The sequence below is a fragment of the Myxocyprinus asiaticus genome, chromosome 40 (genome assembly GCF_019703515.2).
Source record: "Myxocyprinus asiaticus isolate MX2 ecotype Aquarium Trade chromosome 40, UBuf_Myxa_2, whole genome shotgun sequence".
NCBI classification, from domain to species: Eukaryota; Metazoa; Chordata; class Actinopteri; order Cypriniformes; family Catostomidae; genus Myxocyprinus; species Myxocyprinus asiaticus.
Genome location: NC_059383.1, coordinates 40,718,801 through 40,732,817, shown reverse-complemented (window position 1 = coordinate 40,732,817; position 14,017 = coordinate 40,718,801). Strand labels below are relative to the sequence as shown.

General features: G+C 40.5%; 1 protein-coding gene across 3 annotated transcripts in view; it reads left to right on the top strand.

Moving 5' to 3' along the window:
- The window catches only part of dmgdh (dimethylglycine dehydrogenase), a 61,692-nt gene extending 47,894 nt beyond the window's left edge, over positions 1-13,798 (top strand). Inside the window, exons 15-16 of one of the 3 annotated variants that reach the window (XM_051680924.1) lie at positions 3,495-3,629; positions 12,526-13,798. In XM_051680924.1, the coding sequence (XP_051536884.1) occupies positions 3,495-3,629; positions 12,526-12,567 (177 nt within the window). In that variant the 3' untranslated portion in view covers positions 12,568-13,798. Of the gene's footprint in view, positions 1-3,494; positions 3,638-6,599; positions 7,609-12,525 lie in introns of those variants that run through there. The other 2 variants (XM_051680922.1, XM_051680921.1) reach the window with 2 other exon arrangements.
- Positions 13,799-14,017: the final 219 nt, after the last annotated feature.

Genomic DNA, 14,017 nt, shown 5'->3' with positions numbered 1-14,017 from the left:
TATCAAGTTAAAAGTTCAAACTAAAAAAGCTTTTAAAATGGTGTTTCAAGATTCCTGTATTCTGTTGTAGTGATGTCCAGTTCGTGAACGAATCGTTCTTTTGAACCGGTTCTTTTTAGTGAACAAGTTGAACTAGTTCACCAAATCGGACTGAATCATTTGAAACAGTTCGTGTCTCGAGTAAACACTCTTAACCTGTCTCTCGGATGTGCCTGACACTCCGTATCAAAATGAGCCGATAACCGGGGGTAATATAATCCTAGAACTGGTGATATCTGCTTTTGCCAACTCTTCTTTGCAATGAACCGCTCCAACTAGTTCACAAATCGGACCGAACGCTCAGGTCGCTACAGCTCTCGTCAACAGTACACTGAACTAAGAATCGCCTCTTTCTGAGGTGTCCAACATACTGAGAACCAATGAGCTGCTGACATTGAACATGTGTGTGATTAAGGGGCGAAATGTATGTTTCAGGTGTATTTTGCTAAACAACAGAGAGTGTAACAAATAAAACATACTGGAAATATGTTTATGACTTGATTGCATTACCGTTTTATCAACGTATGAAGATGATCCAGTCTACAGTTCTCGAGTCAACAGTACATTGAGTCGATCATAGCAGCTCTTGAGTCAACAGTACATTGAGTCGATCACAGCAGTTCTCGAGTCAACAGTACACTGATCCGAGGACAGCAGTTTTCAAGTCAACAGTACACTGATCCGAGGACAGCAGCTCTTGATTCAGCAGTACATTGAGTCTTTCGTTGCAGTTCTTGAGTCAACAGAACACTGATCCGAGGACAGCAGCTCTTAAGTCAACAGTACATTGAGTCGTTCGCAGAAGTTCTCTAGTCAACAGTACACTGGTATGAGGACAGCAGCTCTTGAGTCAACAGTACATTGGGTCGATCACAGCAGTTCTCGAGTCAACAGTACACTGATCTGAGGACAGCAGTTTTCAAGTCAACAGTACACTGATCCGAGGACAGCAGCTCTTGATTCAGCAGTACATTGAGTCTTTCGCAGCAGTTCTCGAGTCAACAGTACACTGAGTCTTTCGCAGCAGTTCTCGAGTCAACAGTACATTGAGTCGTTCGCAGCAGTTCTCGAGTCAACAGTACACTGAGTCTTTCGCAGCAGTTCTCGAGTCAACAGTACATTGAGTCGCTCACAGCAGTTCTCGAGTCAACAGTACACTGATCTGAGGACAGCAGTTTTCAAGTCAACAGTACACTGATCCGAGGACAGCAGCTCTTGATTCAGCAGTACATTGAGTCTTTCGCAGCAGTTCTCGAGTCAACAGTACACTGAGTCTTTCACAGCAGTTCTCGAGTCAACAGTACACTGATCTGAGGACAGCAGCTCTTGAGTCAACAGTACATTGAGTCGTTCGCAGCAGTTCTCGAGTCAACAGTACACTGATCTGAGGACAGCATCTCTTGAGTCAACAGTACATTGAGTCGTTCGCAGCAGTTCTCTAGTCAGCTGTACACCGATCTGAGGAAAGCAGCTCTTGAGTCAACAGTACACTGATCCGAAGACATCAGTTCTCAAGTCAACGGTACACTGATCCGAGGACAGCAGCTCTTGATTCAGCAGTACATTGAGTCTTTTGCAGCAGTTCTCGAAGTCAACAGTACACTGATCCGAGGACAGCAGCTCTTGATTCAGCAGTACATTGAGTCTTTCGCAGCAGTTCTCGAGTCAACAGTACACTGATCCGAGGACAGCAGCTCTTCAGTCAAAAGTACATTGAGTCGTTCGCAGCAGTTATCTAGTCAACAGTACACTGATCCGAGGACAGCAGCTCTCTCTTCAACAGTACACTGATCCGAGGACAGCAGCTCTTGAGTCAACAGTACATTGAGTCATTCGCAGCAGTTCTCTAGTCAACAGTACACTGATCCGAGGACAGCAGTTCTTGAGTCAACAGTACATTGATTCGTTCGCAGCAGTTCTCTAGTCAACAGTACACTGATCCGAGGACAGCAGCTCTTCAGTCAAAAGTACATTGAGTCATTCGCAGCAGTTCTCTAGTCAACAGTACACTGAACCGAGGACAGCAGCTCTCTCTTCAACAGTACACTGAACCGAGGACAGCAGCTCTCTCTTCAACAGTACGCTGATCCGAGGACAGCAGCTCTTGAGTCAACAGTACATTGAGTCGATCACAGTAGTTCTCGAGTCAACAGTACACTGATCCGAAGACAACAGTTCTCGAGTCAACAGTACATTGATCCAAGGACAACAGTTCTCGAGTCAACAGTACACTGATCCAAGGACAACAGTTCTCGAGTCAACAGTACATTGATCCAAGGACAGCAGTTCTCGAGTCAACTGTACACTGAGTCGAAAACAGTAGTTTGCGAGTCACCAGTACACTGAACTGAGAATCACCTCTTTCGGACATAATACTGAGAACTGCTGATCAGTGTGCAGCTGATGAGCATGCGTGAACCGAGGACTTGAATGAGGGGAAACGTTTCAGTCGAGAGATGTAAACAAATTTTACTATTGAGTATTGTGCATGCAGATTATATCTGAAGTTGTGATGAGCTGGATCATGGTTTCTGTAAAAAAGGGTGAGTTGATTAAGACTAGTTTAATCACTTTATATGCTTTAAACATGTGTAGAACATCCACGTTTGTATATCAGTGGCAGTATTGGGTGCTTTAGGTTTAATACTTTAATGTAGGATGTATTGTAAGATCACTGAATGAAACACTGATGACAATAAACACCCTTATTATTATAATTTAATTAAATAAAATGTTATAATCAGCAATATGCCCTTACACATGCCTTTATTGAATGTGTTTGTGCGTGTATTCTACAACGCCGGCGTATTAGCATTATATATAGTGACGTCATTACGTGATGACGTAAATGAACTGGTGAATCCGTTCATTAAAATGAACCATCCGAAAGAATTGGTTCATGGAAAAGAATCGGACTTCCCATCACTATTCTTTTGAGCTTCCTCCTCAGTGAGCGGTTCTCATTCTGTGGCTGTTCTGCTTGTGAGGTTTGTTGAGGTGCACTGCCACCTATTGACGTGGCTCGTAAAAACAGATGTACTTCAAGCTTGAAACATTGAGCGTGTTTACAGTACATGCATGTTCTCACACCAATTATACCTAATATGCAGACAATGTGTGTACATGTAAACGCATTAAACGGCGTTCCTTTATTGGTGTAACATCATAAACGGCGAAAGAATAAACTGATCGACACAGGTAGATTTTGTTTTTACCATTACCCTGATCTCGTGTTGCATATAAACACATTTACCGGCGTTCTTTCAGCTTACGCAAGTGTTGTGCGCATGCCTCTTCAACACGGTTTTCTTGCTTTGTCGGATTTTTTAAATACACTGATTTTTGGGAGTTATCAATGTATTGGTGTGCATGTAAACAGGCTCATTGTTAGGTAATAAAAAAGCACTGTATTATTTATAATAACAATACCACTGATGTGTGTCTGTGTTTATCAGTCTGCAGATTTCATCGGTAAACAGGCTCTGCTGGAGATCAAGTCTCAGGGTTTGAAGCGCAGACTGGCATTTCTCACGCTTCAAACGGACGACATCGACCCGGAGGGCAACGAGACAATCTGGCATAATGGCAAAGTAAAAATGTACCCAGTCACATTCACACAATCAGCAGTAAGCTTTAAAGATGAAGTGTGTAGCTTAATACGCTGAGACAACTATAAGTGGTCCTTTTTTAAGTTAATTTTCTTGAAAACTGTAAAAGCTCTGGACCCATCCAGGGGTGCGTTTCCTGAACAACGACGTAACTCACTGCTTAACCACCATAGTACGATGTATCGTTGGAGTAATAAACTAGCTAGTGACGACTGTTTCCCGAAACCATAGTAACTGTCGCACATCCATCATTCGAACCACATTGGTTCAACAACATAGAGCTGTCGTTAATGACATTATGAAGGGGGTGGAGTAAAAACTTCGGGGAATATTTAATTATAATAGCTCATTTGCACGTACACCAGAAATACGTTTAATGTGAGAAAGCTTCTGAAGACACGAAATCTGTGTAATGAGACCGATACATTGGACTGCAATAGATGTATTTTGCTCTACATCAGATATCGGTGTTCCCCCGATGCGCTTGAGCACAAAGGCAGAAACAGTGCTATTCAGAAGAGATCATCCCTATGCCCTAGTCCCTTCAAAGTCTTTACCATCCACTGTGAGAGCAGTGGACACCTGAAAGATGTGGGGCTCCAAAATAACAGTCATTTGGAATTCAGTTTTTAAGCCATTTTTATTGAAAATTGAGTTTGAAGCTATCTATTATAATTATTCTCCCTCCCTTCTGAGGTAGATTTATCCCTTTTGGAACGCAGCCAAAAACAGAAGCTGTGTTCTCCAACAGAAACCACTTGTGTTAAAGCGTTTTCTCTTAACAGATGCATTCATGTTTAAATTACATTTCAGAACGCCACTTTCTGCAAAACCCTGAACAAGTCTTTTTCTTTTTTAATGCATGTAAACATGATCAAGTCTTGACAGAATGAAAGATATAGAAGCCTCAGCAAAGTGAAATGATGTCCACACAGCAAACTATGAAAGGAACTATGCTTCCAACCACAGGTAAAGAGCTGTAGTTCCAATCACACTGTTTGCAAATGTTCGTTCGAACTACGGTTTCGGGAAACACCAAATCGCGGAACTGTGTTAGTAACAATTGAACTTATGACCTTAGTTGGCTAACGATGCTTTTGGGAAACGCACCCCAGTCCAATACAACAACGTTACTCAACCAATGGCGTGAGTTGGGGGCGGGACTATCTGTTTGTTCGATCAACAGAAGACGGGGGGCATATTTGTAAAGCTGTTTGAAAATAAACATTTATATACAATTCTGTTCCGGATGCTAGTGGCTCATGCTACGTCCACATAAATCCCGATGAATTTGAAAACAGCATTTTTGTTTTCAAAACACTCTGTCAACACTGCCATTTTCCAAAAGTTGAACTTTCTCACTGAAACATCTGAAAACGCTTAAAGAAGTCATGACATGCCTTTTTATATACATATATATATATATATATATATATATATATATATATGTGTGTGTGTTCTTTGAGCTTCACTTATAATATAAGTAAAGTTTTGCATCCTCGTTCTGAGTCATCTCACTGCCATCCCACTGCTGGGCGGGGCTACGGAAGTGATTAAAGGTAAAGTAGGTGTTGATGTGTTGTTGTGAAGGCGGTCAGATGCAAATGTCTACCACAATGTCATCACAATGTAGAGGAAGTAGAGAATGAGGTTTTTTTTTTGTGGATTTTCTCCCTTTTTTCTCCCCAATTTGGAATGCCCAATTCCCAATGCGCTCTAAGTCCTCGTGGTGGTGTAGTGACTCAATCCGGGTGGCGGAGGACGAATCTCAGTTGCCTCCGCGTCTGAGACCGTCAATCCGTGCATCTTATCACGTGACTTGTTGAGCGTGTTACCGTGGAGACATGGCGTGTGTGGAGGCTTCACGCTATTCTCCGCAGCATCCACACACAACTCATCACGCCCCACCGAGAGCGAGAACCACATTATAGCGACCACGAGGAGGTTACCCCATGTGACTCTACCGTCCCTAGCAACCGGGCCAATTTGGTTGCTTAGGAAGCCTGACTGGAGTCAAACTTACGACTCCAGGTGGAGAATGAGTTGTTTTGGCAGCTTGGTTTCAACAAATGCTCATTTTGCAATGAGGAGGAAGTTTTGAGTTCTGAAACATACGGTGTGTTTTTATAGTACAATGAACCTATATGTTAAAAGATCAAAGAAAATTTGATTCCTCGTCATGACTCCTTTAAATCCCATTACTGCGCATGTGTAAATATGCAAGAAGCGTGGTGCTGCATCATTTCCATGTACGGTCTGAAATGCAATCGCTCACGTGTTTTCCGCCACAGGACAGCAATTCCGAGTAAACTTCCCGGCGCCTTTGAAGGCTGTACAAAGTAACATTTATCTTTAACAATGCTATCGAAATGAAAAGCAAGCACAACAATGCCGCTACAACATGCGCTGCCATCTTGATTGTTTTGGTTGAATGGATCACATGACTGCCTCACATGACAACAAATACGTCTCCGTTTTCCCATCCACACTACAACCCGAAGACAGCCTTTTCAAATGTATCCACTTGGGAGAGCGTTTCTGAAAAACCTCCATTTATGCTGGAGAAAAACGCCGTCTGTGAAGGCCAAAACGTAGTGAAATTAATGCGTTTTCAAACGAAAATTTATTAGTGTGGATGTGGCCTCAGTAATGACACACTTCAGCTTTAATATCCAGGAAGTAAAAAGCACAAGAGACTCTAGGAACATTTTCCTCAAACAAGTCATGTTTCACATTTGACTGACATGAGACACTGTCATACCAGACAAACTGACAGGAAGGAGTTTTTACTGTACACATGACAAATACTAAAACTAAATCTGCAGATACTGAAGTCGAACACTAAAACAAGAGCTGAATCAGAGAGAACGTGTGATTGGCACAAAATCTGAGGTGATTCTGAGTGGAATTGTTCCATCATGTGAAATGTAAACTGAAATGATTCTCCATCAGGTGGTTGGAAACACGACGTCTGGAGCGTATAGCTACAGCACACAGCAGAGTCTGGCGTTCGGTTATCTGCCTGTGGAACTTCTTACTGTGGGTCAGAGAGTGGAAGTGGAGCTGCTGGGTCAGAAATATCCAGCCACTGTCGCTCAAGAACCGCTAGTCCTCACAGAACCCGCCAGAACCAGACTGCAGAAGAAGAGCAAAAGAGTCTGAGCCCAGACTGGAACATGATTACAAGATGATCTTTCATGTTGGGAATTCATTAAGCATATTCACTGAACAGTAAATGGATTCCTCTTTTGAAATTAAAACCTACATTTACAATCAGTGATTCCAGAGTAAAATACATCATTAACCAAAGTTTGTCGGTCACACATGAAAATCACTAAAGAAATATGAATAATAAAATGCTAATAAAATCATTTTAATCCAAAACACTGTGAATATTTGCTGCTGAACATCATGTCTTTATGTGACCTGGTCATGTGTAGCTCTATGAAGTCGTGTGTTCAGTGTATCTGTTCAAACATACTGATGAGTCTTACCATCTGAATTCAGTGCCAGTGAAGAACTATAATGAAATATAATGTCAGTGTTACACATCAAGTGATTCCCGTATAATGTTATAATGACCTCCTGTATATCTCTGTACTGTATATTTTCATGCTGAATAAACACAAACTCTCTGACAGCTTTAATCAGCGTATGTTTAAACATACCATTTATGATCACGTGTGTATTTTAAAGATGTTTGTATAATCTGTCAGAATGAAGAATCTGTATGTGATGTTCAGACTACCAGACTATGTTTCTACTGTATATTGCATGTATAGGCTCACTGTGAACAGTATTTTCTGTATGTTTGGAATACCCGGGTGACCTAAACTGTGTGAGATACTTTACTGATTACTTTTACTGTAATTTCTTTCTTGACTCATTATTTCATCAGACTGCCAAAGACATTTTTACACAAAATTTGACTGAATGTGTAAAATTAAAATACAAAAACATTTTTGTTTTTGTGATGATAACTGGGAGCCACTCGCTGAAATAAACGTAATCATGAGACATCATGTGACAACAATGTGGGATGTGTGTACTGTTTAACATGCTTTTATTTTTAAGATTAGTAGACAGAATACAGTGTGTACTGGACTGTATTCAAGGTGCACACTGGTATTCCATTTCAAACATTCAAAGCTTGATTTGTTAAAGAAATATTCCAGGTTCAACACAAGTTAAGTTCAATTAACAGCATTTGTGTCATAATATTGATTACCACAAAAATGTATTTTGACTCGTCCCTCCTTTTCTTTTTTTGTTTTTGATTTTTTTCCCCTTTTCTCCCCAATTTGGAATGCCCAATTCTCAATGCGCTCTAAGTCCTCGTGGTGGCGTAGTGACTCGCCTCAATCCGGGTGGCGGAGGACGAATCTCAGTTGTCTCCGCGTCTGAGACCATCAGTCCACGCATCTTATCATGTGGCTTGTTGAGCGTGTTACCACGGAGATGTAGCGCGTGTGGAGGCTTCACGCTATTCTCCGCGGCATCCACACACAACTCACCACACACCCCACCGAGAGCAAGAACCACATTATAGCGATCACGAGGAGGTTACCCCATGTGACTCTACCCTCCCTAGCAATCGAGCCAATTTGGTTGCTTAGGAGACCTGGCTGGAGTCACTCAGCACACCCTGGATTCAAACTCGTGACTCCAGGGGTGGTAGTCAGCGTCTTTACTCGCTGAGATACCCAGGCCCCTCATCCCTCCTTTTCTTTAAATAAAGCAGAAATCTGTGTTGTAGTGAGACACTTACAATGGAAGTCAATGGGGTTCGACTGGGCTTGACGTTGGACGTTCGATATTCAAAAATAGTCGCAAATTGAGGGACCGTCTCTAAAGTTACATACGACATTAGTGTACATTTCTAACTTCAATAGTATTTGAAGCATATCACCTGCAGTCACAAAACCAACTCCAAAGTGTTCATCTAGGTGTCAGCAATAATGCACACCTTTTAGATTTTCATATTTATTCCAATAAACTGTCAAATCATATGTAAACATTGCTATGTATGTCCCTACTGTATAGTCTCATACACAAAATATACCATAATTTGAAGCTCAATAGCATTTGAAGAGAATGACTTACAGTTCCCTGTATTGTAAAGGTGTGCATTTTTGCTGACACCTAGATGAACACTTTGGAGTTGGTTTGGACAAGGGGAAATAAAATGAGATGGAGCGTCTGTAAATTTGACAGTATCGCTCGGGGTGGGTCGGGTCACAGCAGGGTTCTGTTTACAGGCCATATTCAGGCTTCAACACAACATTCATGCTCATCTCTAGTGTTTAGCTGCCCAGAGGTTCTTTCTGTGCATGTTTAATATCAGCATTATAGAGATTTATTGATCAGTGGGCCTCATTCATGAAACATGAGCAGAACACATTTTTGTGTAAATTGCTCGTAAAGCCGTTCTGACATAAATTCTCGCCTTTATGAAAGTTTTCGTATTTTATGGTATGAAATCCCGACCATGCGTAAATCGTGTGTGAGACATCTGAACGTTTAGTGTTCTTTAAGGCAAACTGCCATGACTACATATTGATGAAGTGAAATTAATTAAATAATAAAAAAAACATTTATAATAATTGATTGATTGAAATTAACTTTAATACATAACATAAATTAGTTAAAAGAGGTTATATATATATATATATATATATATATATATATATACATACAGTTGAAGTCAGAAGTTTACATATACTTAAGCTGAACTCATTAAACCTCATTTTTTAACCACTCCACAGATTTAATATTAGCAAACTATAGTTTTGGCAAGTCGTTTAGGACATCTACTTTGTGCATGACGAGTAATTTCTCCAACAATTGTTTACAGACAGATTGTTTCACTTTTAATTGACTATATCACAATTCCAGTGGGTCAGAAGTTTACATACACAAGTTAACTGTGCCTTTAAGCAGCTTGGAAAATTCCAGAAAATGATGTCAAGCCTTTAGACAATTAGCCAATTAGCACCATGGGACCACACAGCCATCATACCGCTCAGGAAGGAGATGCATTCTGTCTCCTAGAGATGAACATAGTTTGGTGTGAAAAGTGCAAATCAATCCCAGAACAACAGCAAAGGACCTTGTGAAGATGCTGGAGGAAACAGGTAGACAAGTATCTATATCCACAGTAAAACGAGTCCTATATCAACATAACCTGAAAGGCTGCTCAGCAAGGAAGAAGCCACTGCTCCAAAACCGCCATAAAAAAGTCAGACTACAGTTTGCAAGTGCACATGGGGACAAAGATCTTACTTTCTGAAGAAATGTCCTCTGGTTTGATGAAACATAAATTGATCTGTTTGGCCATAATGACCATCATTATGTTTGGAGGAAAAAGGGTGAGGCTTGCAAGCTGAAGAACATCATCCCAACCGTGAAGCATGGGGGTGGCAGCATCATGTTGTGGGGGTGTTTTGCTGCAGGAGGGACTGGTGCACTTCACAAAATAGATGGCATCATGAGGAAGGAAAATTATGTGGATATATTGAAGCAACATCTCAAGACATCAGCCAGGAAGTTAAAGCTCGGTCACAAATGGGTCTTCCAAATGGACAATGACCCCAAGCATACCTCCAAAGTTGTGGCAAAATGGCTTAAGAACAACAAAGTCAAGGTATTGGAGTGTCCATCACAAAGCCCTGACCTCAATCCGATAGAAAATTTGTGGGCAGAACTGAAAAAGCGTGTGTGAGCAAGGAGGCCTACAAACCTGACTCAGTTACACCAGTTCTGTCTGGAGGAATGGGACAAAATTCCAGCAACTTATTGTGAGAAGCTTGTGGAAGGATACCCAAAACATTTGACCCAAGTTAAAGAATTTAAAGGCAATGCTACCAAATACTAACAAAGTGTATGTAAACTTCTGACCCACTGGGAATGTGATGAAAGAAATAAAAGCTGAAATAAATCATTCTCTCTACTATTATTCTGACATTTCACATTCTTGAAATAAAGTAGTGATCCTACTTTAGATAGAGAGATACAGTAGATATAGCAGATATTAGAGGTAGACTGATATATCGGTTTTACGATTAATCGGTGCCGATAGTTGCTTTTTGGAACTATCGTTATCGGCAAAAATCATTGGCGCTATTTGCAGATAGTTTTTCATAATTTTGTCATTTCAAAATAAGAGTTGCCAGTGTGTTTCAGACTTGTTTATACTTAAAAGTCCCGCGTTATGCACTGAATCTTAATTTTTTTTCTGGTTATTTTGGGGATTTTGGTTGAACAATAAACTGCATCTGAGATTTTATTTATTTAGGACTCTTTGTCTGTGTCCGTCATAGTAAGGAAAATATATATATATATATATATATATTTACATTCTATTAATCAGTTTAAAAATTATTGGCTGATTAACTGGTTATCGGCCTTTCCCACCACCTTAGTTATCGGTATCTGCAAAATCCACTATCGATCGACTTCTAGTAGATATAGATAGATATACTGTAGATACTGTATATACTTAGATTTCTTCAAAGTATAGTTTATTCTCTACTCTGTTTCATACATTTCATATAGTTTTTCCAGCAGAAGTGCTTGGCATGGGGCAAAAAGTTTGTAGAAAGACAGTGTGTGTTCGATTTTCTCGAAAAAATTAACGCAATTGGGTAGTTTCTTCATTTATTATAGGTTTTATAAATTCAGTATAGGCATCAATAAATCGCGTTCAGTTGATAACGTATGATCAATGCTAATGATGTTAAATCCATAAATAAGCACATCGCTGGCATGTGCATAATACACAATACAATGGGGGAAAAACAAAACCCACTTTATTAGTTTACAGCATTTCAGATAAAGAACAAAACCAGAGAAGGTTTATGTTGGTGGACCTCCTCCTGCCGGCAGGAACTGAACATTTTTTACACTAAAGCTTCTTTTCAAACCATTTTTATTGACCTCCTGGACTGTTTAATTCACAAAAGATCTTCAGATGACTGCAAAAACATGCGATGACTGTAAGTTCATCACTTTTTTTGAGGTATTGTGTTTGCTAAATCAAACTTTTACTATGTGAATGCACTTCAGTCATAATATTGATTTCATTACCTCAACTAATGGCACCAAACCTCTGGACGGGTTCAATGTATGGGACGCGATCAGGAGACTGACGTCATGTCAATCATGTTTACAGTGGATTTGATGCACTGACAGTTATGAATACAAATTAATCTTAGTTAATAAGCATGCACAGATTTTTTTTTTTCATTTTCTGCACTGATTTTGAGGGATTTAAACATAGTAAATGTATTAAATGGAGCTGAAATATTTAATAAATAAACACATGCATGGGGGCGGGGCATGCATAGAACTTTTATGAGTGACAATGACAGATGTTTGCCGAGTTCTGCACACACATAATTCCTCTGGGTCTGTTAATAAGGATGTGACTGTATTACCCAGATACAAGTTCTCTGCATTATTTAGACGTTTGTGTGTTTGAATTGAGATCTGAATTTCAGAGCAGTCTCTAGTTCTTTAATCTAAACCTGGACTCAATCATCAGTGTGGTTTAGACCAGCGGTTCTTATCCAGGGGGCATCAAGATGAATGCAAGTTATTAAGGAAAAGTTAAAGGGGGTCTGGGTATCTCAGCGAGTATTGATGCTGACTATCACACCTGGAGTCGTGAGTTTGAATCCAGGGCGTGCTGAGTGACTCCAGCCAGGTCTCCTAAGCAACCAAATTGGCCCGGTTGCTAGGGAGGGTAGAGTCACATGGGGTAACCTCCTCGTGGTCACTATTATGTGGTTCTCGCTCTCGGTGGGAACCACTTTCTTAGTCTGAATGTGTTTGAACAGTCAGATATAGACTCAGATAAATGTGTGTGTGCTTCCTTCAGGTTGTCCTCTGCGGTTTGCGCCCACTGCTGGTGGTCAGATGATGTCATCGACACTCTCTGAGCCGCTGAAGAAGCTGATGCTGTGTAACATCGAGTAGGATCCTGAGGAGCATATGGAGATTTCCCATCAGCACCCCAAGGTCGTCAACTTCCTGCTCAGACGCTTACATCATTACCAGAGTCAAGCTGAATCAATCACATTCCCACATGACAACCCCCGCTGTGACCCCGGGCCCTCAGGGGCTTGGGACCCTGGCAGTGATGAAGATGAAGAAGAGCAGTAGTGTGTGTGTGTGTGTGTGTGTGTGTGTGTGTGTGTGTGTATGTATGTGTGTGTGTGTGTGTGTGTGGGCAGGTTTAAGTGGTTTATGAGGACTATTTTAAAAATTATTATTAGATCTGTATAAAATCCACAAAATGAATGGAAGTCTATGGAGAGTCCCCACAATGATATAAAAACAAGTTTGTGTGTGTGCGAGTGTGTGTGTGTGTGTGTGTGTGTGTGTGTGAGTGTTTGTGTGTGAGTGTGTGTGTGAGAGGTGTGTGTGTGTGTGTGTGTGTGAGTGTTTGTGTGTGAGTGTGTGTGTGTGAGAGTGTGTGTGTGTGTGTGTGTGTATTAAATGAGGTCCAGATTGTGTGTTGTTTTTTTTCTCTTTGGTTTTGGCCGAGCACACTGGCTCACATGATCTGAACACACAAACTGTGTGAGAGAGACTGTACTGTTGCACAATAACAGTGCCATGTTGTGTGTTGTTTTGTGTTGTTGTACAGTGACACACACACACACACACACACACACACACACTTGTCTAAAGCTTCACCATAATCACAGACAGCATTCTGAAATAATGATGATTTGGCAGTTCTTTTCACACACTATTTCGCTTTTCCACCTTATTTAGCAGCGTAAATCTAAACTTTTTTATATTTAATTTTTTTTTTAATAATTATTATTCAATGTAAATTTATATCATTTTTTGGTGTTTATATTACAATGGCATTAATTTAAGAAATGACTATGATGAGGTCAGCTGGTCTTTTTCTGATTGTCTTGTGGAAAGTCATGGAAATGTAATGAAATGGACTTTTGCTTTTACTGTGAATGCAAAAATAATATTTGCTGTGGTTTATAATTTATAAGTTTTTCCAAACTTAAGTTTACTTCTGAATTCCAAACCTGTAAATATTGTTTTGAATGTTCAGTGTCATGCCAAAACATTTTTTTAACACATCCAGTGAGCTCAGTGTGAAAATAGAGCAAATTCTACATTGATTTTCTGTGTCACTTGCAGGTGGTAATTTTGTGTGGCGTTCTTCGCTCAAATCATAGGTGTGTGTGTGAGTGTGTGTGTGTGTGTGTGTGTGTGTGTGTGTGAGTGTGTGTGTGTGAGTGTGTGTGTGTGAGTGTGAGTGTGTGTGTGTGTGAGTGTGTGTGTGTGAGTGTGTGTGTGTGTGTGTGTGTGTGTGTGTGTGTGTGTGTGTGAGTGTGTGT